The sequence below is a fragment of the Eupeodes corollae genome, chromosome 1 (genome assembly GCF_945859685.1).
Source record: "Eupeodes corollae chromosome 1, idEupCoro1.1, whole genome shotgun sequence".
Lineage (NCBI taxonomy): Eukaryota > Metazoa > Arthropoda > Insecta > Diptera > Syrphidae > Eupeodes > Eupeodes corollae.
In genome coordinates, this window is record NC_079147.1 from 204,187,456 (window position 1) to 204,212,237 (window position 24,782).

The 24,782-nt window shown below is 30.5% G+C and overlaps 2 protein-coding genes across 8 annotated transcripts in view; one reads left to right on the plus strand and one right to left on the minus strand.

The window, feature by feature from the left end:
- The window catches only part of LOC129939889 (insulin-like receptor), a 153,415-nt gene extending 142,925 nt beyond the window's left edge, over nucleotides 1–10,490 (plus strand). For 3 of the 5 annotated variants that reach the window (XM_056048073.1, XM_056048072.1, XM_056048071.1), the window contains exons 5-21: nucleotides 16–121; nucleotides 190–353; nucleotides 595–880; nucleotides 948–1,095; nucleotides 1,173–1,378; nucleotides 1,512–1,689; nucleotides 1,754–1,961; nucleotides 2,027–2,144; nucleotides 2,214–2,427; nucleotides 2,498–2,787; nucleotides 2,850–3,163; nucleotides 3,230–3,784; nucleotides 3,851–4,022; nucleotides 4,091–4,218; nucleotides 4,285–4,525; nucleotides 4,611–4,767; nucleotides 5,950–10,490. In XM_056048073.1, coding sequence (XP_055904048.1) covers nucleotides 16–121; nucleotides 190–353; nucleotides 595–880; nucleotides 948–1,095; nucleotides 1,173–1,378; nucleotides 1,512–1,689; nucleotides 1,754–1,961; nucleotides 2,027–2,144; nucleotides 2,214–2,427; nucleotides 2,498–2,787; nucleotides 2,850–3,163; nucleotides 3,230–3,784; nucleotides 3,851–4,022; nucleotides 4,091–4,218; nucleotides 4,285–4,525; nucleotides 4,611–4,767; nucleotides 5,950–7,054 — 4,590 coding nt within the window. In that variant the 3' untranslated portion in view covers nucleotides 7,055–10,490. Of the gene's footprint in view, nucleotides 1–15; nucleotides 122–189; nucleotides 354–594; nucleotides 881–947; nucleotides 1,096–1,172; nucleotides 1,379–1,511; nucleotides 1,690–1,753; nucleotides 1,962–2,026; nucleotides 2,145–2,213; nucleotides 2,428–2,497; nucleotides 2,788–2,849; nucleotides 3,164–3,229; nucleotides 3,785–3,850; nucleotides 4,023–4,090; nucleotides 4,219–4,284; nucleotides 4,526–4,610; nucleotides 4,790–5,949 lie in introns of all 5 variants that reach the window. The other 2 variants (XM_056048074.1, XM_056048075.1) reach the window with 2 other exon arrangements.
- Nucleotides 10,491–14,227: 3,737 nt separating this feature from the next.
- LOC129938673 (dipeptidyl peptidase 9) lies at nucleotides 14,228–19,912 on the minus strand. Of its 3 annotated transcripts, XM_056046353.1 has the most exons (12): nucleotides 19,177–19,902; nucleotides 18,662–19,124; nucleotides 18,398–18,599; nucleotides 18,061–18,337; nucleotides 17,711–17,990; nucleotides 17,466–17,628; nucleotides 16,022–16,267; nucleotides 15,764–15,958; nucleotides 15,394–15,705; nucleotides 15,115–15,337; nucleotides 14,862–15,054; nucleotides 14,228–14,730 (listed from the first exon to the last, which is right to left on the minus strand). In XM_056046353.1, the coding sequence occupies exons 2-12, from the start codon at nucleotides 19,087–19,089 to the stop codon at nucleotides 14,526–14,528; spliced, it is 2,724 nt and encodes a 907-aa protein (XP_055902328.1). In that variant the 5' UTR covers nucleotides 19,090–19,124; nucleotides 19,177–19,902; the 3' UTR covers nucleotides 14,228–14,525. The 3 variants fall into 3 exon arrangements, with proteins under 3 accessions (XP_055902328.1, XP_055902327.1, XP_055902329.1); XM_056046352.1 differs by having other exon boundaries at nucleotides 18,662–19,902; XM_056046354.1 differs by having other exon boundaries at nucleotides 14,652–14,792; nucleotides 18,662–19,912.
- Nucleotides 19,913–24,782: the final 4,870 nt, after the last annotated feature.

Below are 24,782 nucleotides of genomic sequence, written 5' to 3' on the forward strand. Positions count from 1 at the left end.
CAATGATATTTCTAGGGGAACAAAGCCGTACAAGAATGTCCTGGTTGTCCTGGCGAGGTAGACGAAAATTCAGACAAGGACTGCAATGGAAAGTGTTGGAATAGTGTAACTTGTCAGAAAAGTAATATTAAAAAACAAATTATACCATCTAAGAGTTCGATAACATTTATTTATTTTTCCCTTTTTCAGTTTGCCCAAATGAGTGTAAAAATAATTGCAACGATAAACTACAATGCTGTCATGAAAGCTGTATTGGTGGCTGTTCAAACAACGACTTTACGAAATGCAAAGGCTGCCGACAGTTTACCAAGATGAAAACATGCATTGATAAATGTCCGAAGGATTTCTTCACTGTAAGTTTGAATCTCGAAAGTTTTGTTTAGATCTCCACTTTCAAAACTGTTTTAAAACAGTAATCTTGCGTTTTTGAAAACCGTCTTATTTTCGAAAAATAATCTGTCATTTTGATATGTTATGACTTAAACCTCAGTAATTTAAAACTTAACCTGAAACTTAACTTGAACTTATATTAAGCTTTTGCATTAGCTTTTAGTAGAAGCTCTTTTAAACCAATCTCTTTTTTGTTTATTATAGTACCTTGAACGTCGCTGTGTAACTGCTGAGACTTGCAAGGAAATCGGTACCAAATTGGAAGGAAGTAAACCAGCAAAACTAGTTCCATTCAATGGTGTTTGCTCTGTGCGATGTCCACCTGGTCACACTAAAAACGATACGACCCTAACTTGTCAGAAATGTGACGGAAAATGTGTTAAAAGTTGTGATGGGGGTCTGATTGATAGCGTTGCAGCTGCCAAAGCTATGCATGGTTGTACGCGTATAGTTAACTCAGGATTGTCCATCAGTATTAAACGAGGAGGACGTAAGCTTTGTGATCAAACAACTGGTAACACTAACTTTATTTATTTTTATCTATTTGAAAATACTAGGACATTTGATGGAAGAACTGGAAATGGGTCTTTCATCGATTGAAGAAATTGATACTTATTTGAAAGTTCATAGAACCTATGGGGTGACATCGTTGGCTTTTTTCAAAAATTTAAAAAGAATCAAGGGAACAATTCTTGAGAGTGACAAGTATGTTAAACAGTCCCAATAAAGTAGTTGTAGAAAAATGTATATTTATATTTATTTTTTACTTCCTTGCTTCCTAGGTTCGCACTATATATCTTAGAAAATCAAGACCTTGAACGAATATGGGCCAAGGACCAAGTGCAAATGGACGCAGGTCGTGTATTCTTCCATTTCAATCCTAAATTGTGTTATTCAGAAATCGAAAAATTGCGTTCTTCGTTAAAAAATCCAATACCATTCGATAAAAATGAAGTAGCAACTGATTCGAACGGTTCTAAAGGGTCATGTGAGTTACATATTTATTTCTTCTATTCTATTCTAAAATTGTGTATTTCCATTCCAAGCAATTAATTATATGTTATATATTTCAAATTAAATTTTCCTTTACCTTCTTTTTATTTTGCATTTAAAAAAAACAGGCAACACAGAAGTTTTAAATGTTGAGGTTGTTAAAGTTTCATCTGCTTCTGCTCATGTTCGGGTGATCAATCCAATGAAATTCGAAGATGATCGAGTGCTCATTGGTTATCAATTTTTTTACACCGCTGATCCGTATAAGAATGTTTCGATTTTTGGACAGAGGCCTTGTGATGATAGGTAATCTTTTCTTGCCATTTTCTTGTTAGGAAGTAGTTTACGTGGGTTTTGTTTTTCAAAATAGTTGGGAATCGAATGATCCATCAAGAGATACCGATCATATTTTTGTGAGTCTTAAACCATTCACTCAATATGCATTTTATGTTAAAACACAAACTATCTCATCGGAGCCACGTAATGGACAAAGTCCTATCGTTTATTTCCGAACGAAGCCAGACCAACCAAAGACCGTGCAAAATTTGAATGCCCATGCCAACTCAAGTTCCGAAATAGTAAGTATAGAATAATGAGTTTTCGAATTGTATACATGCTAAGCACAATATTTGTTTTAACTTAGATAATAAGATGGAGTCGACCACAGGTTACAAACGGCAACCTTACAAAATACATCATCAATGTTACTCTTGACGCTAATTACCATCAGAAATCTAAAAGTCGAAATTACTGCAAAGAGCGTAAGTTTTAAAGGCCTTCACATTCATATAAGAACATTGACTTTAACGAAATTCTTATTTCCTCTCTAGCTATCAAAAAAGCAGCAAGTGATGAAGTTGGACTTCCATTTACAAATGAAAAAGCGGATCCAGGTTTAATTAGCACAAATGGCGGAACAAATGCAAATTGTAAATGTGAGAAAAATGTCACACGCAAAGATGGAGTCAACCCACAAGTGGTAGAAGCTATCTATGAGAATGTGATCGAATTTGAAAACAATGTTCAAAATTTTGTCTATGTCAAGTAATGTTACACAAGTTCTTTTATTTAAATGTTTTCGTTTTAAATGTTATTTTGTTTATTTTCCCTAAAGGCAAACAAACGACTCTCAAAGTGATAACTCTCGTCAAAGACGTCGTCGAGCTTTGGAGAACTTAGGTGATATGATCATCACTAGTACCACGCAAACACCTTTTTCGAAAACCAAAACAAATTCTCAGTTGTATAGAGTTAATGCATCGGTTACGGAATTTGTTTTAAGAAATTTAACACACTTCTCACTCTACACGATTAAGGTGCAAGCTTGTCGTGCACAGGAAATTGGAGAATCAGCCAAAGACTGCAGCCCTGAATCCATTGCATATTCAAGAACTCACAAACTACGTAAATAATTTTGGAAATATCCTCAATATTCTATGTTCCTTAAAAATAATTTATCTTAATAGCTAATGTCGATTTGGTACGAAATGTTCAGCTAGAACTGGATTCCTCAAACACAACACGAAAGAATATAAGAATCAGATGGGATCCACCGGAGCAACCGAATAGTTTAATTGTATCCTACACAATAATTTACTTTGCAGTCGATTCAGAAGATGCTGTTATTGAAAAACGATGCATCTCGCCGCTTGACACTATAAACTTTACCAACAGTTATGTCATATACGGTTTGCCCACTGGTAACTATAGCATCGTTGTACAAGCTAATTCTCTTGCCGGTGAAGGTATTGAATCGCAACCAGCCTACATATACATTCCTGTAAGTTACCTGTTTTAAAAACAAAAAATCGAATTGAAATACAATTTGTCTTATTTGTTCTTATAGCCCAATCGAATAACATGGCAGACAATCACAATTATTTGCGTTTGCGTCTTTGTGTTCCTTTGCACTGTAGCCTTCACTGTTTATTATGTCCGAAAGAAGTTCCTAGCCCCACCATCTGATCTTAAGATCTTCCCAACAGTTAATCCATATTACATAAGCATGCAATATCTACCCGATGAATGGGAAGTTCCACGCGATAAAATCATTCAATTGGGTGCTCTGGGTCAAGGATCGTTTGGTATGGTCTATGAAGGTATATTGAAAAATTTCAATAGCCAAGAGGACACTCCGTGTGCAATAAAAACAGTTAATGAAAATGCCACCGATCGGGAGCGTTTGAACTTCTTGAAAGAAGCCAGTGTTATGAAGCAATTCAATACACACCATGTAGTTCGCTTGCTAGGAGTTTGTTCTCGTGGTCAGCCAGCTTTGGTGATAATGGAATTGATGAAAAACGGTGACTTAAAGGCTTACCTGCGACAACATCGCCCAGATGCTGAACAGAATCACGGGGAACCGGTTATTCGACCGCCTACACTCGATAGAATCTATCAGGTTTGCATTGATGATAGTTTATCTAAAAGCGATACATATTTTTAATGAATTTAAATTCATATGTAGATTGCCATAGAAATAGCTGATGGAATGGCTTACTTGGCGGCCAAAAAATACGTACATCGCGACTTGGCGGCAAGAAATTGCATGGTCGCAGCCGATTTGACAGTGAAAATTGGTGACTTTGGTATGACCAGAGATGTTTATGAGACTGATTACTACCGAAAGGGAACTAAGGGTAAAACATTTTGATTTTTTGTTGTTGAAAAAATTTTTCTGAAATAATTTTGTATTTGTCATTTATAGGTTTACTGCCCGTTCGTTGGATGTCACCTGAAAGTTTAAAAGATGGCATCTTCAGTAGTGCCAGTGATGTGTTCAGTTATGGTGTTGTCCTTTGGGAAATGGCAACACTTGCCTCGCAACCATATCAAGTAATTTTGTTTATTTGAATCAATGTGTGATTTGTCCATATTTTTATATGCGTTATTTTTTTATAGGGCTTTTCAAACGATCAAGTTTTACGCTTCGTAATTGATGGTGGTGTTATGGAACGACCAGAAAACTGTCCTGATAAGTTGTACAAAGTAATGCAAAAATGTTGGCAACATCGACCTTCGGCCCGTCCAACATTCATGGAAATTATTCGTTTTCTACTCGATTCTGCAGATCCAAAATTCCAAGAAGTATCTTTCTATCATTCTGCCGAAGCTAAGGATATGCATGATCAAATGGTTCCAGGTTTGTTATTGGTTTTGTTTTAAATTTTTAACCAGAATATATTTTGTAAACAAAAATATTTACATATTATGTATCATGAATTTAGAACACGATATGGATGATGTGACAACACCATTGCGAGTGGGCGAATTTGATTATAAATTAAACATTGACGATAATTCATCAGTTGAACCGCACGAAAGTCCGGCACTTGATGAAGAAGATGAAGACGATGATAATATACAATCCCACTCGCCTTATAGGTGAGAAGCACAACCTTTTTAGGTAAATTTAGGCTATAAACAGAACATTCAAAATTTTTTTTTTAACAAACAAACAAAAAAAAATAAATTACAAAAAATTAAGTTCAATGGATATTTTTTTAAATTTTATATTGGATACAATTTTGGCCCTTCTTTTCTTTCTTTTTTCTTTATCCATTGACTAACTTAACAATTTTTTACGAAATGAATAATAATATTCAGATAGTAATTTATTTATTTTAATTTAAAAGTTGACGACGATTCGATTCGGTACAAATAATTTAAAAATGATAATGATTTATACTTGAACAAATTGATATTTTTTGCATATACATATACATATCTAGGTATATATTAAGTTTAAAGTGTGTGTTTATGTTTGTTTTTGTATTTTATTTTATTTTATTTTATTTTTAACGTAGATTAATAATAGTTTGATCTTAAGCCTAGTTTTAAAATATACTCTCTATGCCCTTTTTCAAAGTGAATCCTTTTTGCATATTCAAAAATTGCCAATAAAGTTTATGGTTTTTTTCTGATAACATTATTTCCAATGAGAAGGTTTGCCATGCCTCAGTTTTGACTATTTTTAAAATTTCAAATGTTTAAAAGTAGATTAATTTATTTATTTTTGTATTTTCATCTCTAAAACTACCTGTTTTAAAAGAATCCGTCTCTTCTATGGGCTCGTTTCTGATAGGTCTTTCCCTCATTGAAAGTTCTATTCTATTAATTAAAAAAAATAATTTATACAAAATGTTTTAATTTAAATACGTAGCATTTTTACTATGGATTTTGGATTTTGTTTATAATAATAGTCACCTCTTTTTTGTATCACTATTTTGCTTTGTAGTTAAAAAAAATATCAATTTGTTCAAGTTAATTATTCTGGGTTTTGTTTTAGCCACAATTTGTTAGATGATAATTCTAGTTTTTGGTATGTTTAAAATGTTTTTTTTTTTTTTTATTTAAGTGGTTTTACACCTTTTTCTCATGCTCTTTCACTTTGTAGTTGTTTTTGGGATAAAAATGATGTCACATCTCATGCATTAAAAAAAAAAAATATTTCATGTTAATGTTAAAATGAAAAGTAAAATATTTTGTTGTGTTTTTTTTTTCTTTCATTTTTAATTATTAATTTAATTTGTTGTGCACCAATAAATACAAAATAATAATTTTCAGTCTTGGCTCAGCAATAATAATAAACAGTACGCCCGGTAACCATTCTAAATTCAGTCCACGCATAATAATGAACCAAAGTAATCCATCATTATCGCTTCCATCGACATCCGCAGCAGCAGCAAAAACTGCATCAATAGCCTCTGTTTCTGGCAAACAAGAAAATGCCGAATATGTTCAACCTGATACGTCTTACGATAACAATGAAAACGACCAACATCAAAATAACACATCCGACGATTCAAATGCAAATTCAACAGCAACAGCTCAAAAACCAATAAAATATCATCCATCATCGAAATATCCCAGCAGCCTTAAGCGAGCTGTGGCTTCCACAGTACAAAATGTCAGTAATAGTTTAGTACCTTTGAACTTCCTTCAGCGTCGTCTATTTAAGAATAATAATAGCAAGCCATCTGGTCAGCAGCACAATAAAAGTGCCAAATCGGAATCATCCAATAATAATGGCAACAATAATAATTCAAAAAAATCCTCCATATCGCCCAATGTGGAACTTGGAGCGGCCGGAAGTCGATCGTTTTTTGCCGGCTTAACACCAAGTCACACCAGCAAGAATCCCAATTATCAGATTCTTGATGAATCCCTTAATGTATCAGTAAGGCAGAATGAACAATCCGATGCACATCCTCCAACATCATCCCGTTCTCGAACTGAAAGCTGTAGCAGTGCCGCGAGTGGGAGTAGCAATAGGAACCAAGGCAACAATACTATGCAACCGAGACAGCAACAACAACAACATAAAACCACAGAACAATGCAATCTAAATAAGGATAATACTAATTATTTATTAAGTACTAGCAGTAGTAATTGTAAGGATACCAAATCATCACAAAATCAGAATCAACCAATTATATCATTAGCACATGAATTGTTTTTGAATTCAGGTGTTAGCAACCCTATTAGCCTTAAGGACAATAAAAATACTAATAGCGAAGCATCATCAGCGGTGATACCGACTTCTAATACTAGCAATACACCAACATCAACAAAGACAAAGACTCCATATCAATTGAAAGAGAAATGGCTTCAACAACAACTACCCTCAAAAGCAGTACCACCAAATGGATTTATTGGACGCGAAGGATAAGAACAATCATTCAATTACATACATACATGTATATATGTATTGTAAATACCTATATATTTTTTTTATAAAAAATAAAATTAAAATAAAATCAAACAAGGTCAAAAGGAGTAGTCATGAAGCAATAGACTGTAATCAGTATTTTAATAGCTTGATTTATTCGACCACTAAAAGCTTTCTCAAACCAGTCCAACAAATAAAACGAACATCTTACTTCTTTATCTATTCCTAGCCATTGGATCCAAGTTTAATTTATTTTTCAATAAAATATTTATTACTACTTTGGAAATGTAATGGGTGAAATTTCAATTTTTCAAATTAAAAATCATAAATTCTTTCGTGATCAAATTTTAAATCTTCATTGATTCTTTTTTTCAAGCGCACACTTAAATCGAAGTAAAATTTTTATACTATGTTAAGCCATTCAACCCAAATGGAATATCTTATTAGAAGTCGAAAAATCACAATTTCAAACATAAACTTACGAACTATTTATAAGAATTTATTATAATAAATAATTTAAATTACAAAAACTAACCAATATAAATAAATGCAATGCTCTAAAGTAGTTCTTTTATTCAAAATGTAATTTTTGATTGTAAATAGTTTTCACTTTAGTTTTGTATATATAAAGTTATATAAAAGAGAAAACATACATAAATCGAAAAATAATAATAAAATAATTTATTAAAACTTTTTATACAGAAAAAAAAAAATAAAAAAAAACAAAAACTTGAAAAAAAATTTATAACAGTACCAAAAAAAGAAAGAAATATAAAGTATAAAGTTTTAATTGTTTTTATTATTAAATAAGTTAATTTAGCATCTAATGGAGAGAAAAAAGTAACACATAGTTTCAATTAATTTTTTTTTAAGTATAAATAAACTAATGTTATATTATAAAATATTTGATGCGCCATAAATTAAAACAAAAATATAAAAACAAAACTTTCAGAACTTTTTGCTTGCATGTAGATCATTTAGTTTTTTCTTTCTTGATTTGTTAGTTGTGTAAAATTGCTTAAATCCACATTTATATATAAAATATTTTATAGTAAATAGAATGTAAATTTTTTCTTTTGAATTAATAATTCTGGCATGAAATAAACACATACAAAATTTAAAATAAATACAAATAAAACTTGTACTTAATAATATGTGAATTAACTTAACGAATTTCAATTTAACATTCAATAATAATAATTTAAATTAAACAAAAATAAAATGACGCAACGCAACCGCAAATCTCTGCCACACATCACTCCTAATCGACATTATTTTATAAATAATTTAATTTTATAGTTATATAAAAAACCAAAATGTAAAATAGTTTTACAAAATAACGGGGATACATTTTACATTTTTATACAAATAAGTATAATAAAACTAAATAAATGATAACAAAATAAAATAATGAAATATTAATTTATATTATATTATTTTGGCATTACGTGTATTTAGCTTAATTCTTTTGTCTTTTTTGTATCTTAAATATCAAGAAAAAAGTTGTTAGTAGACTTATTTGAATAAAAGCAAAAGCAAACATTTACTATAGCTATTAAACAAAAAAATATTGTTCTTAGTCTATGCTTAGGCTTTTTATATAAACAAACCTTATATATATACAAAAAACTCTTATCCAAAACAAAATATAAATTAATTTGTATAAACAAAAAAAAACAAGAAAGAAAAAAAACAAAGGATTTCGTTTTAGTAAGCGAGCAAAAGTATGCAAAAATAGCAGTAATTTTAACCAGAAAATCAGTGTAAAGATAGAGAATCAATAGAAAATAACAAGCTAAAACAAATAGAACTTAAATTAAAAAGAAACAAATATTTTATATTAAAAAAAAACATTACCAAACTCTTCTTCACACAAAATAAAAAATATAAACAACCAATATTAATTACTGCATTACTATATTTATTTTATTACTAACGTTGAAATTATGTTCTACACAACAAAGTACAAACAAAAGAACGAGTTTTCTTTTTTATTTCAAATATATATGTATACATTATGTGAATATTCAAATATATGAAAATTAACTAATAGTTAAAAACAAAACGAAATAGCAGACAAAAAATCAACACAATAAAACAAAAACAAAATTTATTAATATAGTTTTATTCCGTTTTTATTTGTGTTTTTTATTATTATTATTATTTTATTTTACAAACTAATCGAATTTTTTGATTTTTTTTCTGTTTTCTTTTTGCTTTTAAGTAAAAGACTAAACATAAAAACGAAGTGAGAGTATTTTCCTCTCTCCCTTTCTCTCATGAATTCACACCACAACCCCTAAATGCAATAGTTTTTAAATTTAAAATTAAAACAAAAAAATCCTGAGCAAAGAACAACAATATTTTCAATTCTATTAATTTATTCAATTAGTCATACAAATAGATATTACGTTCATAAACAAACACAATTTATAATCGAAATATGCGCTGCAAATAGTCGGATAAAATAATAATTTAAATAGAAAACAACGAAAACAGTAGGCTATATTTTTTTAAACCGAAAAAAAATCTCAATTTCTCAATTGATTTTATTTTTGTTCTAAATAAATAAATGTTTTATTTTTATTATTTTCATCCACAACAATGCGGTTTCTTATAAACAAAAACACACACATTCTCTCTTTATTTTTCAACCAACTCTCTTTATTCAACATTGTCTTTTTTATATTAATATAAACAAACAAAAGAAAAAGAAGTGCAACAAAAGAAAAATTCCTGTTCAAAAGAAAAGAAAAAAAAACACAAATGCAATAGTTAAATTATTTTTCTTCTTTAATACAAACAATTTTAGATATTAATATATAATTATTATACATTTAGTTTCAATTCTATAAAGAAAATAAAACAACAAAAAGTTCCAACTCTATATAAACTTACAAACTATATAAAATGAGTAAAACATATTAAATTAAATACAAACAAAAATTGTTAAAAACATGTGTTATTTATACAACAACAACAAAAAATAACTCAATCATAGAAACTGAACAAAAATTAAAACCAATTTTTATTAGTTTTTAATTCAATACAACCAATTAAATAGAAAATAGATAACCCATGTTTAATTAAATACAAAAATTAAAATACAATAAAACTTAAACTAAAACTAAACAAACAAAAAATAAAATAAAAAACTCTAAATGGTAATATTAATATTGTATTTGAAATTTATATTTGAAATGGTTAAAACACAGATATTTACACTCAGAAGACTGAAATATATAGTTCCTTTGTTTTTATGTAAAAAAATATAAATAAAATAAATTAATTGGAATTATTAATTTAAAAAAAAAAAAACTAAATAGAAAAATGCATAAACCCACAGGTTAAAATTACAATTAAATTACACGAAATAATAAAAATGCAGACTTTGATTAAAATTTAGTTATATAAAATAAAAAGTATGAATCAACAATTTTTAGTTTGTTTTCTTATTAAGACAAAAGGTATCAACAAGTAAGTACTTACAAATTGAACTCTAAATTTTTTTTTTAATCCACTCCGAAATTCCTTTATAATTATTCCAATTTAACCTTACAAATGTTTTTGAAGTAATTTTCGAACTCTTAAAATAAAGTGCAACATTTTTATTTGAAGTTATCTAAAGTAATTCGTTCACTACACACTGCATACCCAGTCGTCGTGACAACCACAAATAATGCATTGTTCAAAAACTAGGAAGTTTGCCAAATTAAAACATGCTTCTCAAATGAAGATAAAGAAAGTTCAACAAAGCATAAACAAAAGAACTTCTCACACTACACTGTTTTTACACTTCCATTTTTCTCAGGTTCCGAATTCTATCGTAGTCAGGAACTCTTACGAATCTTAAAAACACGAATCGCCAAATCCGTTAGTAATGTAGATTTTCCACTATGCCGTATTTGGTAAAACATTTTTTTTTTGACACGTTCCAAGATGAACGTTCCCGCTGTCCATTGTCGCAAGAGGGTAATCCTCCCTCATCTTTTGTGGAGTGATCACATATTTGACATCGTAAAAAATGCGTTTTTTCCGACGAAGCAAAAACGTTTCTTAACCTTTCTGAACTAGCTTCAATTTCCAAAGCTTTTGTTCGTTCAAAACTCGAGTATAACTCTCATAGTGAAATTGCCAGTTGTATTCCTCCCATCAAACAATTCATCCGCAATACCCGTTGGTGTACGAATGTACGAAGTTTACTCTTGAGTACAGTTTCGGAATGCTATATAGTCTCAATATTTTCCACTCTTTACAATGTGCCGTCATTCAAAACTACTGTGCATCGGTATCTTCTTTCTAACCGGATTCTCTTTTACAAATTTTCCTAATACGCACAAGTCTTATTATAATTATCAATAAAAATCTATTTAAACTAAAAGATGCATCATTAGGACCTTTGTATATGAAAACAAAGTTAGGACATTATCTAACAGAAATATGGTGCATACTTTGGGAAAAATTCAAATTCTGAATCTAAAATGAATGAATCTGAAACTAAAATTTTATTTCCATAAATGTGTGAATCACCAGGCGCTCAGCAATGTCAGCAGGTTGAGAGCTATGTTTAGCGAAAATTTAAAACTCCTCAAAGTATGCAATAAAATAATAGTCCGCGGAACGTTAAGCTTCTCAGGATATGCAATAAATTAATTCCATTTGTCACATGCATTACATAGCCTACTTTTAGGATGTTTATAATTTGCAACTATGAAAATAATAGTCTATCAGCTTAATCTTTTTAAATTTGAAAATTAATAACGCAAAATCGACGATTTAACATAATATTTCGTAGTTTTCCAACGGGTTCGTGGTGACTTTATATATTTTACCTGTTAAATAAATAGTAAACACAAATGCAAGTTTCCTTAAGATCGATTTATTATATATAATAATAATTATTATTATTTTCGCTTTAACATTCATTAATACATATTATTATTTTTTTTTTCATAATAAAACAATAGTTATTCGGTTTTTATTTAATTTTTGTTTGTTATATTTTTGTTCGTTAATATTTCTACGCAAAAATATTTGCAATTAATTATTTATTTTCGTGTTTTTTTCTTCTTATTATTAATATTTTTATATATATTTAAATAATATATATTTTTGTTTTATATTTAGTTTAATAATTTGTAATAGAAAATGAACAAATAATGGCTGCACATTAAGAGTGTATAAAAAATAGTTTTTTTTATTTATTTATTTCTATACATAATTTTTTTCTTATATTCTCTTATTTAAAAGCTATTTTGTAACAATTTAAGTCAAAAACATTTTAAAGAAACTTGTAGCTAAATGTTTTTTTTTTTTTGTATATATAAAAAATATAAATAATAACAAAATTATTTACTTATTTTTTTTTTAGATTTTATTTTGATTTGATGAAAAGAACTTAATAAAGCGTTTAGATTTGTGTAATATATTTTTAAAAATATAAAGAGCTCTAACCGCAATTTTGCATATGAGTAGAATATTAAATAAAATTAGTTGAGAACGAAAGGGAAAATGTAAGTTTTGTGTAAGTTTGTATTTTTGTCGTTTATAATAATCAAAGAGCGGATCGATCAAAGCTCGTATATATATGTACATTTTACAATTGTTGAAGGCATTAACATCTGACAGGAAAAAGGATTTAAAATGAAAAATTCTGGTTTTATTTTTAAATTAGATTGTAATTTTTATAATAAAAAGTCTAAAACAATTTGGTATTCGCGAGTTTGATATAAATTAGATTAAAGCATTTAATTACTTTCTTCTACGATTGATCCAGAAAAGGCATTGCTTACTATTAATGTTATGAACAAATAAGGAACAAACAAGTCTAAAGATTAGGGGATGCAAACGATTTTGGAAAATTTTCATTAACTTGTTGGTATTGAGGACGGAGGTAAAATCGGCTAAGGTGAGTCTTCCGAATATGTAAGATGATTTATCAATTTCCGATTAGAATTGTCAACATTCATTTTTGTATGGCCACATTTTAAAGTGGTTCCGATAATATATCTAAATAAAAGTACCAAATTAGGTTTTGTTTTTTTTTCGAATTTTGAAAGCTTTGCCCTGTTTTTTAACAGAAACAAGTTAACTGCGAACATTTTGCTCTTGTTTAGGTAAGCGGCTAGTAGCTTTATTCACATTGCTAAAGAAACTTTTTGTAGTGACAGCATTAAAGCAATATATTTGTTATCACCTTACATTGTCATTTTTTAAGATCACCGTACCCGATTTCACCTCAGTTTTCTTCTTTTTTTGATGTTGTTGTTTAAACACTAGCAAAACTACTTAGGAAATTGCAAAGCTGTAAAAAAAATGTTTGTTTCTATACAAAAATGTTTTGTTGTTATACTTAGCTTCGCACTGAAAATATAAATACTCGTAAGTATCTAATAGTTAATTTAAGTTGCACTGACCCATTTGTATTTTTGTTTCCACGAGTCAAAATGAATTATTACAGGAAAAGAAACACATTTTTTTAAATAAAGCAAACTGACTCTCGGTTTGATGTCTTCTTTTAAACAAAAGCCATAATATAAGTTAGCTTGAAAGATAATAATACCCAATTTTGTATCTTTCAACCCCATCCATTTAACCAATCAGTGAAAATTTCCGATTGGAAAAAACTCCGATGGGAAGATTTTAAAGTGGTCTTTCAAACTGAATCGGAGACAACAAAATTTTCAGCACGCATGACATTATATGTGTTCTTCATTCTAATTAATTTGTTCGGCATGCATCGTCCGAGGTTCTTCGATTTTTGTTTATCAGAACGTTAAGATGATATAAATTTCGTAGGAATAGGAGAAAATTGTTCCCTGATCGTTTACCTCCCTATGGGTGAATATTTCTTTTCTTTTGTAATGGCATAAGCAACGGAGTTGTAATCATTCCCATAAAATAAAGTTGAAAACTTACATTGTTAAGATGATATACACTAATTTGGGTTCAAAATAAATCAATAATTGTTTTAAACATTGATCTATCAGAACTTACAATAATATATTTTATACTTAGTTAAAATTTACTTTAAAGTCAGTCAGAAGTTAATGGTGATTAATATTTGTTTGTACAGGTGCACAAGGCTTAAAAATGAAAATATTTTGCATGATCGTAAAATAGATATAACAAAAAAGTATTTATACAGATTTAGTAAAATAAAAACATTTAAAGTCGGGATTTTTCTTATGTATATTCAAATTTTTTGCATAACAATATTTTTTTCTGTATAGTAGCGCGTCAAACAACAAATTATTTAAAGTTAAAAGTGACAAAAACAAATAACACTCTACATTAAAAAATAAAATGTTTTATATCTTTTTTTTCTGGTATAATTTTTTATATATATTTAAAATTTTCTTACATACGACTATTGTTTAATATTGCAACACGATTTTTTGTTTTTTTTTTTTGTTTAGCTTTCCTTTTTTGAATTTTGTGTCCATATAAATGACGGGATAACTTATGAACTTCATAAATTATTTTGCAAAAAAGATAATAATTTTGTTTCGTAATGCTTACTTGACTCGAGATTTCTCAATGAGTGTCTTTCATTAGGATAAACTTGCAATTGATGGGGTTTGTTGGCTTTGACGAGAGCGGTTATAAGTTGTGACGTGTGGTAAAAGTGTACGTTTTCATCGATTAAGCCATGAATGATGAGCAAACGGTTATCCCTGTTAAATTAGAGAAGCATATTAGTTTTATTATATTGATTCAGATCAATTTTAAATGCGTCCTGAAAAATTGAACACAAGAGAATAAGTTGAGAAAAACTTAGACATTTTTTTTTCTAATAAGAACTTACTCATCTGGAAAAGAATGCACATAATTCAGCACCGATCCCATGGTATAACCATGTTGGTTGTTCTGCGGTAGATCCATATAACGTTCCGTATAACCAGTATCATAGAATTCCCAATTAGTTACTGGGGCACCAGCTATAGCAACTTTAAAAATTTCTGGAAATTGAGCTAGTCCCATTAAGCTAAGGTAGCCACCTAAAGAAAAAAAAACCCTTTAGTGTCCGTCTAGATCTTTCTTTTACATTTGGAACTTACCATATGACCAACCATGTATAGCAACACGATTCATATCAATGTATCCTAATTGTTCGGCCAAAATTCGAAGTCCATAAACTTGGTCTTTCAATTCCACAGTTCCCATGCGACAACGTATATGACTTTCAAATTTGATACCACGATGTCTGGAACCTCTTGAATCGATGCATATAACACAATATCCCTGCGCTGCAAGCATGTGCATTCGTAGTTGTCTCATTCCCTATAAAGAAAACAATATTTAAACACAAAATAAAAAAAAAAGATAAATTAACTTACTTTAAAAGTATTATTAACAGTTTGAACCTCAGGTCCACCGTAAACATTCAAAACTGTAGGATACTTTACACCTAATTGAAAATTGTGTGGTTTAAAAACCATCGCATATACAACATCACCTGATGGCAGTTTAGGCCGATAGATTTGTGGGCAATACTGTGCTTCGGGTTGGGCGCCCTCATGCAAATAGCCCATTGGTATAAGTTGGATTCCATTTACACCGCCACTTTGACAACTTTGAGATACCTTCACCACTTTACACGATGGAAGACGTTGAATATTACAATAAACTTGCATCATTAATTTGCATTCCTGTTCAAAGAAAATGAAACAAATTAATGGATACGTTTTTAAAGATATTCAAAATCACCTCGTCAAATTCAATTTGATACGAATAACCAGGTTCTGTAAGTAAACGAACATGTTCGGGTCTCTGAAGACTAACTACATACAGATGCTTTTCTAATGGTGTTTCTCTTAAGCCAAGAAAATAAACTAATTGCTGTGCTTTATCAACCCATAGGTTTCGTCCAAGTACTTCCCAATCACCAGAAGTTATAGCAACCTGCAATATAATTATTCTTTATCATTTTTTTTGTCAACAATTAAAGGATAGTGAATAATTTACTTTATTTATTAAAATGGGAACTAAAGTTGAAGCATTGTGACTCTCTAGATTTTCATTTTGCATTGCGTTGTCCTTGCAGCCATTTACTGCTGGTGTTCCACTTAAACTCGAGGTAATTAAATATAGATGCCTGAAGCCAGTCTCTTCCGATGCCCATAAAAATGTAACTGTTGTATCGGTTATTTCAAGAAAATACAACAGATCATGTACATTTATCCAGGTGTCTGTTTGTGTGGAGTAAAGAACCTGTAAGAGAGTTCAAATTAAATTAATTTTATATTTAATAACTATGTGTAAAAATTCAATAATACTACTGCTAAAATATCCCCCACATCAGTGATTATGCTAGCGTTGAAGACCACCTCTTTAAAACAATAGGTGGAACACTATCTCGTGTCATTGCAAACGAGTGTTTGAACCAAAGATGACCTGGTATTACAAATGACCAGAAGTATTTACTACCTTTGGGACATTGTAGTATTTTTTGCCGTAATTTCTGGTCGTGTAAAAATTTGGTAAGTCAAATATGATCGTTGAAGGTCTTAGCTTGTTTGAACTTATTACTGTTTTATACGTTAGGGTTGGCTTTATAACAATTGAAACTTACATCTCAAACCCTTACCTCTTTACAACACTATGCTTTGAGAACACTATGCTTCTCCATCGAACTTGAGTTTCAGCCATTTAAAGTTTCTGAAGGAGTCGATGGGGCCGTCCTAGTTGGTTTTCTCATATTTTTCTCGTAGGGGTTTTTTCTTTAACTGGGTTTCTTTGGCATGAGAAATTTGCATATACGATACAATGGACCAGTGAAGACAATTCTTTGAATTGAGGGGATAGAGATTACTAAATTCGTTAAAAGTTTAATTTCTGTCAAGATTTAAAGCTCGTTCAAGAAAACATGAGTGGCCATTAGAGCCATGTTATGGCTGATAGTAACGGCTATTCCATGGTGGGAAAAGAATAAAAGCTTATTCTGGTTGAATTCCGAACGATTGGAATCTTCAACTATCTTAGTTTCACTCAATGTCAAAACATCTTTTTCACATACGTGCTATGTTTATGTCGTACAGTTACAACTGATAGTGATCATGTGTACATAAACACACAGCACTACACAAGCACACGTAAAATGTAACTGGCTTTCTTTTAATCAAATAAAACTAACATTCGAAGGTTGGCATTTAAACTTGTTCTGCATTTATGTGACAAATATGCAAACTTTCACTCTTATAACAAAAAGGATACCGAACCATGTCATTTAAAAAGAAGATACTATTCGTTACAAGTCCAAATATTATAAAATTTCGTTCCGTTAAATTCAAATTTTACGTCTTTTTCCTGCCAAACTTAGTGCAAATTTTGAAACAGTCTTCGTTCAGTATAATACTTCTTTGTTATTTTAAATAATCAAAATTAATATGGAAACAATAAAATCACTTACATGAAGTGGGCTTATGGTCCTACTGTATGTACTTTTCCAACTATGATCCGCTGACCCAGATGGCGATGAAGCGGTACTACTGTAGGTCTCACAAAAATTATCCAAAGGTATTAATACGAGATCTAATCTTTGCTGTTTTCGATCCATTGCTTGCATCCACACGCTTTAAAAGAAAAAAAAAAAAAAAAACAAATTAAAAAATCACTTTAAAAGACTTTTTGATAAAAGAAATCTTTTAAACTTACTATTTTGAATCTGGTGTCCATCCAACTCGAACGATATACTCCAGCCAAGGCATAACCACCGACAAAGAGTATGGGAGATTTTTCAAACATATTTCGCTTATTTGCAGGGATTCGTTCAGAACAAATTGAACCATTTTTAATTTTGACTTTGCATTGGGTGTACCAGCTCGTGGGAAACGGTATTCTTCTAATTCACCAACAACCGCTTGAGATGAAGGAAATGTAAACAAACCAACATCTGACTCATCTACCTCCTCGTAAACTATTCGATAAATTCCATCTAAAACGTAACATTTTTAAATCATTTAGTTAACTCTTTCAAAATGAAATATAATTTTCTAAGAACAAACCTTCACAGTTTGGTTGCCACCAGTAGCCTTGATAGCGACTAAATTCCTCTTGCATAACATACGATGGTACTCCAGCACTTAAAGGATCATCTGCAAATGATCGGCGGCCATCATGAGCGAAGGTTAAGCGCTCTTCGTGGCCACTTAATGTGTGTGTTACCCAGATATCACCACCACTTATGTAAGCTATTAAATCTGAGTTTTGTGGACATATCTGTGGATCTAGAGCTGCCCAAGCAGGACACGTTCGCAGTTGTGTTGGAAATAATGGAGCAGGCTTTAAATTGAAAAATTATATTAATGTGTAGTGTACGAATTGCTAAGAAGGGAAACTTACATTATAACCCGTATCTAAACATTGAAACAAATCACTCAAAACTGGAAAGACAATTTTCCCGCTGGGTTTGTGTAGTTCATAGGATGTAATACCCCAAGTTGACAATCTCTTTCGTTCTTGCAACAGTTGAAATTCTCTGGAGCAAACATTGCTGCCAGCAACAGAAGATATTGACTGTTCCAGCACAAGGTTCCAATTAAGCCTAAATGTGTTGACCATTCATTAAAAACAAATTGTTAACATATATTATTAAAATAAAATAACCTTTTTGAAGGTGAACTCGGTTCATTGAAATGAACATCCGTCGATAGGAGAGTAGTTTCCCATGCATTGGGTGGCGTACTCAAGAAATATATACGAATTCTGCCATCCGATAATGTTCTAAAGTTAACATCCATTGGAACCATACTCGATAAATTGGCAACCTGTTTACGCTGGTCATTGACCACAGCAGTTAATTCAGACCATGATTTCTTTGTGTTTTGGGATCCACCACAACCCGACAAACCTGGAGGAGGCTGCCCGCCTGAATGTGTGGATGTGGACCCACTGTTACTGACAATTACTCTATTGCCAATATGATTTCCAACCACAATTCCATCGAGCAAAATATACGAGGATGGTGGAGGCGGATCATGAGACTGCTGCTGTCTGTTACGATGATGATGGGCCACCGAACTGCTGCTGTCCATGATACGCTTAATCCGTTCCACAATTTCCTCCAGCACTACGACTTAAACACATGAGATTTACTCCACAAATAAAACCCAAACACTAACCAACTAAATTTAATAAACTTCGTCGCAGTTTGAAGTTCCCACTAACTTTTTCTTACAAGATTTTTTGAAACTACGGGTGAGACCCTTTGTCTCGGATCGACGATTTCGAAAGTCAATTAATTGTTGTTTGATATTTGATTAAAGTGCCCCTGGACTTGTTTGGTTAATTAAAATTTAATCGACAAATAATATTCTTGAAATCTAAATTTTTCTTGACAGTAACACTATCGTACTTCGTACATATGTATATTCTTCTGAGTTTTTTTTCTTTTTATATATTTTGTTTCGGAGTCATTTTTTTTTCTTTTAAGAATGTCAAAATCATAAATAGATGTACAAACAAAAATAAATATATAAAATAATCTAAACTTTTTGTATAAGATTTTATTATTATTTTTGTCTTTCTATTACAAAAGTACAGAAGAGCAACCCGTCAACCCGATGATAAAGTGAAAGCAGCCAAACATGAATAGAACTTTTTTACCAAATAAATATCTTCTCACTCTCTCAAACTCATATCGTTAATAAGCTTATCTCATTCTTTTGTTCGATTTGACAGATTATTATTTTTCCTTATTGCTTTTTGTTCTGTTCGCCGTTCGTTATCGTCCTATTCATTCTGTTCGTTGAATTTTTATCAGGTGTCTTGTTTTCAGTTCATGCGAAAAAGATGGTTGTATGTTTACCAAAATATTGTTGTTTCTATAAATGAGCGAGGCCGAGAGAGGACAGTTAATAGTTAATTTTACTTCTCTGTTCTGTCATATTAAAAGAAATGGAAATGTCAAAAAATCGTGGCTCCTAGAAATAGGAGTAAAAGAGTAAAGTATCGCATCGCTAAATATAAAACGTTCAGGAGAAGAAAATATCAAATGACATTTCAACCGCAACACAGTAGGCATGGATATCGAAAAACCTGACTTAGAACAAAAACTACTTCATAATGTAAAATAACACAAGATGTCAAATGTACATAAACTGATTAAAATCATAATGAAAAATCGTTCAACAAAACTCATGCTTCAAGTACACACAAAAACAATTTAACGAAAATATTATTATTCTTATTCGTATTACTTTTTTACCCCCCATTATTTCGATTATTTTAAGCTATAAGTATAACATAACGTAGTGTAATGGACCAAAAGGAATTTGAGGTTATAGGTGCTGATTTTGAAATCAAATAAATTTGGATTCGAATTTATCTACCGGAGCACATGACCAGTATGAAAAGTATGACAGCAATTTCTCTACGATCATGTAATGATTTGTGTTTTACATTTGGAGGTGGTTATGATAAGGATAAAAGCGAAATCATTTTCTCGGAGAAGGTATTGGAGTAGAGTTCTGACAAACGTCATGTAAAGTGATCGGATAACGTAAAAGTTAGGACATTTTTTAGACCATCTTTTAACAAATCCAGAGTCAGAATTTGAAGTAGAAATTAAAGTTCACGGTCACAAAAAAGGCCAAGATCTCTTATTTTGTCTACTATCTGTATGGGATGATTATGATGATACATGAAAAAGTTAGTTTTAGAATTTTCTAATAAAAACTTAAACAATTTTTGGTACAGCAAGTTAATTGTAGTACCCGTAACATAATGGTTAGACTGTCATGAGAGTGGTCTTGAGTTCGATCCCTGCCCGTGCCACCTACAGTTTTATTCACGGGTATTGCCTCTTGCTAGGAATTGACAAATTCTCCAAGAGTAATTGTTGTCATGAAAAAGTGCTTTCTCAAATCAGCCGTTCGTATTCGGCATAAAAACTGTAGGTCCCCTCTATCCATGCAATTACTCGCACACAGGAATGGTTGGGAGTTGCAAGTCACTAGGCCCAGGTTCACTACCGACTGTTGCGCCACCTAATTTATTTATAGATTAAGAAATTGTAGATACCTGTTTGAAGGAGAGTTATGTCTACATGAGGCAGTGATTTTGGAAAATTTCGTTTATGAATAAATGACTACCTTGAGGGGCTAGAATTGGATTGGAACGTGCGGATCTATGTATATTGGGCATAATATATAAGATTCTCAAGGTAAGAAGCATTCTATTTCAAAAAAAGTGTATAACTTAAAGAGGTGAGTTTAAAGATTAAGGCTATGAGGAATATTGGTTAGCTTCAGACAACATAAGGGACTTCATTTGCAGTCAACTGAATTCTCTGAACGTACATTTTAACCAAGGCAGCTAGTTAGCTTAAAGTGTCAGAAATTTCAAAATTGGAACTTTAATTCACTAACCTCTACCTTCAGTTCATCATACAAAAACTTTATTGTCTACAAAGCATCCCTCAGGATTTGACAAGGAACCCTTTTACAGAAAACATTAAATGGAATTCTGCAGAAAATAAATAAATCATAGAGTGATAAAGTTTCATACATTTTCGATAGTTCTAATCATTCTTTTTCGGCCTCTTCTTGTAAATTAGTGTTATCAAAGATGTTTCCCATTCTTACCTCAAAGCAGTGTTATTAAAAAGACTGCTTTTAAATCACTTAGGTACTGATTTTATGAGTTGCCTTACATTTAAAATGGCTTTAAACTTTAATTCTGTTTTAAACATGACAAGTCTTAACTTTTACTTGATAGCTTTTTTACACTTCAGAAAGTAGTAAGCTTATAGCAAGTGCAAACTACGATCAGAGCCTCATCATAAGTGCATGTGTTAGTTGTTATAGGCTAACACACGCACAAAATACAAAACTTAATTAACATTTAACTATTACAGAACAAAAAATAAAATGAGAACGTTTACGATAGTGGGGCACTGGTTCTAAACAATTATTTTAATCCCACCTTATTTAAATTTAAAACTATCGATGAATTTAGAAAAGTCAGTGTAACTATACACAGTCAACTTCATAACCTTGTTCTAAAGCGTTTGAACATATGTTTGAGAATTTGAGGAGATTAGTAAAGGTTGGTCTTTTTTTACAAAACCATGTTGTTGTTCACAAATGATATTTTTTCTAACAAATGCTACAGTTTCACAAACAACTTGTTCAAATACTTTAGGAATACAAGAAAGCATTGCAATGGGCCTGTAGTTGCTTATATCCGACTTGTTACCTTTCTTGAAAATTGGTGTTAGAAATGACTTCTTCCATATGCTGGGAAATTCGCTTGTTTTTAGAGAAACTTAAGGGGTTCAACTAAAGCATTATTATATTTTTTTAGTACTATCAGGGGAATACCATCGGGACCGGCTGAGCAGTCATTATTAAACGCAGATAAAAGATCAAGGACCGTACTCTGTAGCGCAGGTATGTGACTACAACTAGTATGCGAAAAGGAGTGTAGATTGTGAAAATATACTTTATTAACTTCTTCAGGGCTATTAACACTTTTACCACAGATAATAAATTTATACAGATGTCTCATCCCAGCAGGAAAAAATGAAACATTTTTTTCTCTTAACAGACAAGCCTTAACAGACAAGAGCTTTTAAAAATAAAGCTGAGAAAGCTCTTTTTGTCTTGCTATTTTTTTTTTTCGTTTTAGAAACTTTTCTCTTCTCATTTGTCATTTTGTTTGCCAACGAATACAAAAACAAAGTTTGGTCCGTTGCAAACAAATGTATATCTTTTTTTTATGCGCGTTTTGGTGCGTAAAAGAAGAAACGGGTGATAATGTTGGATCTTTTTTTTGTTTATTTTTTTGTGAATGGCGATTGTTAAATGTCCGGTAAGGAGAATAGAAGAAGTTGCTTGTGTCTATATGAAAATATTGTGTGGGCAAGAAGGGGCAAGTGAATGTGCAGATGATTTGGTTTCTGTGTTTTACGTTCGTACGTTCGCGACGTTTTTCTCGTCGTCCATAGCTCAAAATCAGAAGAGATATCGACTACAAATAAATTTTGTTATACAGATAAAAATATATTTTTTGAAAAAAATCCAATTAAAGGTTTTTTTATAAATCAAAAAAAAAAAAAACTAAACAAAAATTTGTCACCTCGAAAATTTTACGAATACAAAATTATTTTATCTTCAAACCAATTTTGTGCAACGAAAAATAAAGTTTTTAACATCTGGTAAAATTTTGAGAAAAATCTAATTGACATTTTTTTTATAAATAATAATTGTCTAAAAAAAACATTACTCAAAATTGGTAAAAATTGAATATCGATTCAAATATCTTTTCAAAAACTTGAAATTTGGGCTTCAATCTTATTTTATCTTATAAGAAATATTGTTTTCAACATTCTGAAAAATGTTGAGAAAAATCGCATTGACAATGTTTGTACCTACAAAAAATTAAAAACCTAAAAAAAATTAACAAAAATTGGTAAAAATCGATTTTCGACTCAAATAACTTTTCAAAACTTTTAGATATTTGCCTTTTACTTTTTAATTTAAAAAATATTGTTGTCAACATTCAGTAAAATTTTGAGAAAAATCGAATTGACAGTTTTTTTTACAAAAAAAAAACAACTCAATAAAAGTTGGTAAAATTGATTTAAGAAAAAAAAATGTTAAAACCTAACAAAAAACAATTTTAAAACTTCGTAAATATTTACTTTCGACTCAAATAGCTTTTCAAAATTAAAAATATTGTCTTCAACTCTTTCTTATTTCAACGAAAATATTATTTTCGATTATTAGCAGTTTTTTTATTAAAATCTAACAGTCCGTTTTTCATAAAAAAAAAAATCTGCAAGAAATAGTACGCAAATTTGGTAAAAATGGTGTTCGTTTCTTGATATCTCTCAAATTAATTTCATTCATTCAATTTGTAAAAATTTAAGATATGCTACTAAAATTGATAAAAATTTGTTTTCGACTAAAAATCTATTTAACAAAACTAGATTTTCAAACTAAACTATTTCCTTATATTAAATATTGTTGGTTATTTTAAAATTTGTAAAAATAAATAAACTAACGGGATGGGAAGTAATCAGTGTGGGCCGCATCCGAGCCTTTTTTTTAATATCTGACAGACAATAATGGTAGATTATAAGGTTGGGTTGCATCACAGTCTGATTCAAGAATGTCAAGACTAAGATACTTGAAAAAAAAAACTTTGAAAAAACTGGACGAAAAGCAAAACAATTGAAATGCACGACTGGATCGCACGAACCATGAATTTGAATTTGTTGATCATTAAACATTATTAAGAAAGTATTCTAGATAAAACTTAAAAACAAAATAACGGTTCTTTTCTGGAGAAATACAAAAATATGACAAATCAAAAATCTAAAATAATCATGTTATAGAAAATAAGTCGACTTAAAAAAGAGTAAAAAAAGGCTTTGGTCTGATGAATCGAAAGAGAAATCGATTTAATGAAAGGTATAAATCAAAACACCAAGACTTTTGCGAAACTTATTTTATCGCAAACGTTCGTCCTGCGGTTTAAACTTTCTCAGAGATCAACCAGGATTACACTTGCCCCATCCATCTTCCTTATATAGACGTTACAATATATAATACCTATGCAATTTAATTGAAGTCTCTAGCGTTATTGGTTCGTGAGATATTTAGGGTTAACCAAAATTTTCGCCTTTTGTTTTAACTGCTATTGTAAAAAAAAACCACCCACGCAATTTTTTTGAGATTCATTTCAGCATCTTTCTACATTATTATCTGTATAACAAAATTTG

Coding starts and splice junctions, on each gene's coding strand:
- LOC129938673 (XM_056046353.1), bottom strand. CDS start 19,089: ATGGACAGCAGCAGTTCGGTGGCCCATCATCATCGTAACAGACAGCAG. Junction 18,600..18,661: donor CCGAGTTCACCTTCAAAAAG/GTTATTTTATTT, acceptor CAACACATTTAG/GCTTAATTGGAACCTTGTGC. Junction 15,706..15,763: donor ATCAAATTGAATTTGACGAG/GTGATTTTGAAT, acceptor TTCTTTGAACAG/GAATGCAAATTAATGATGCA.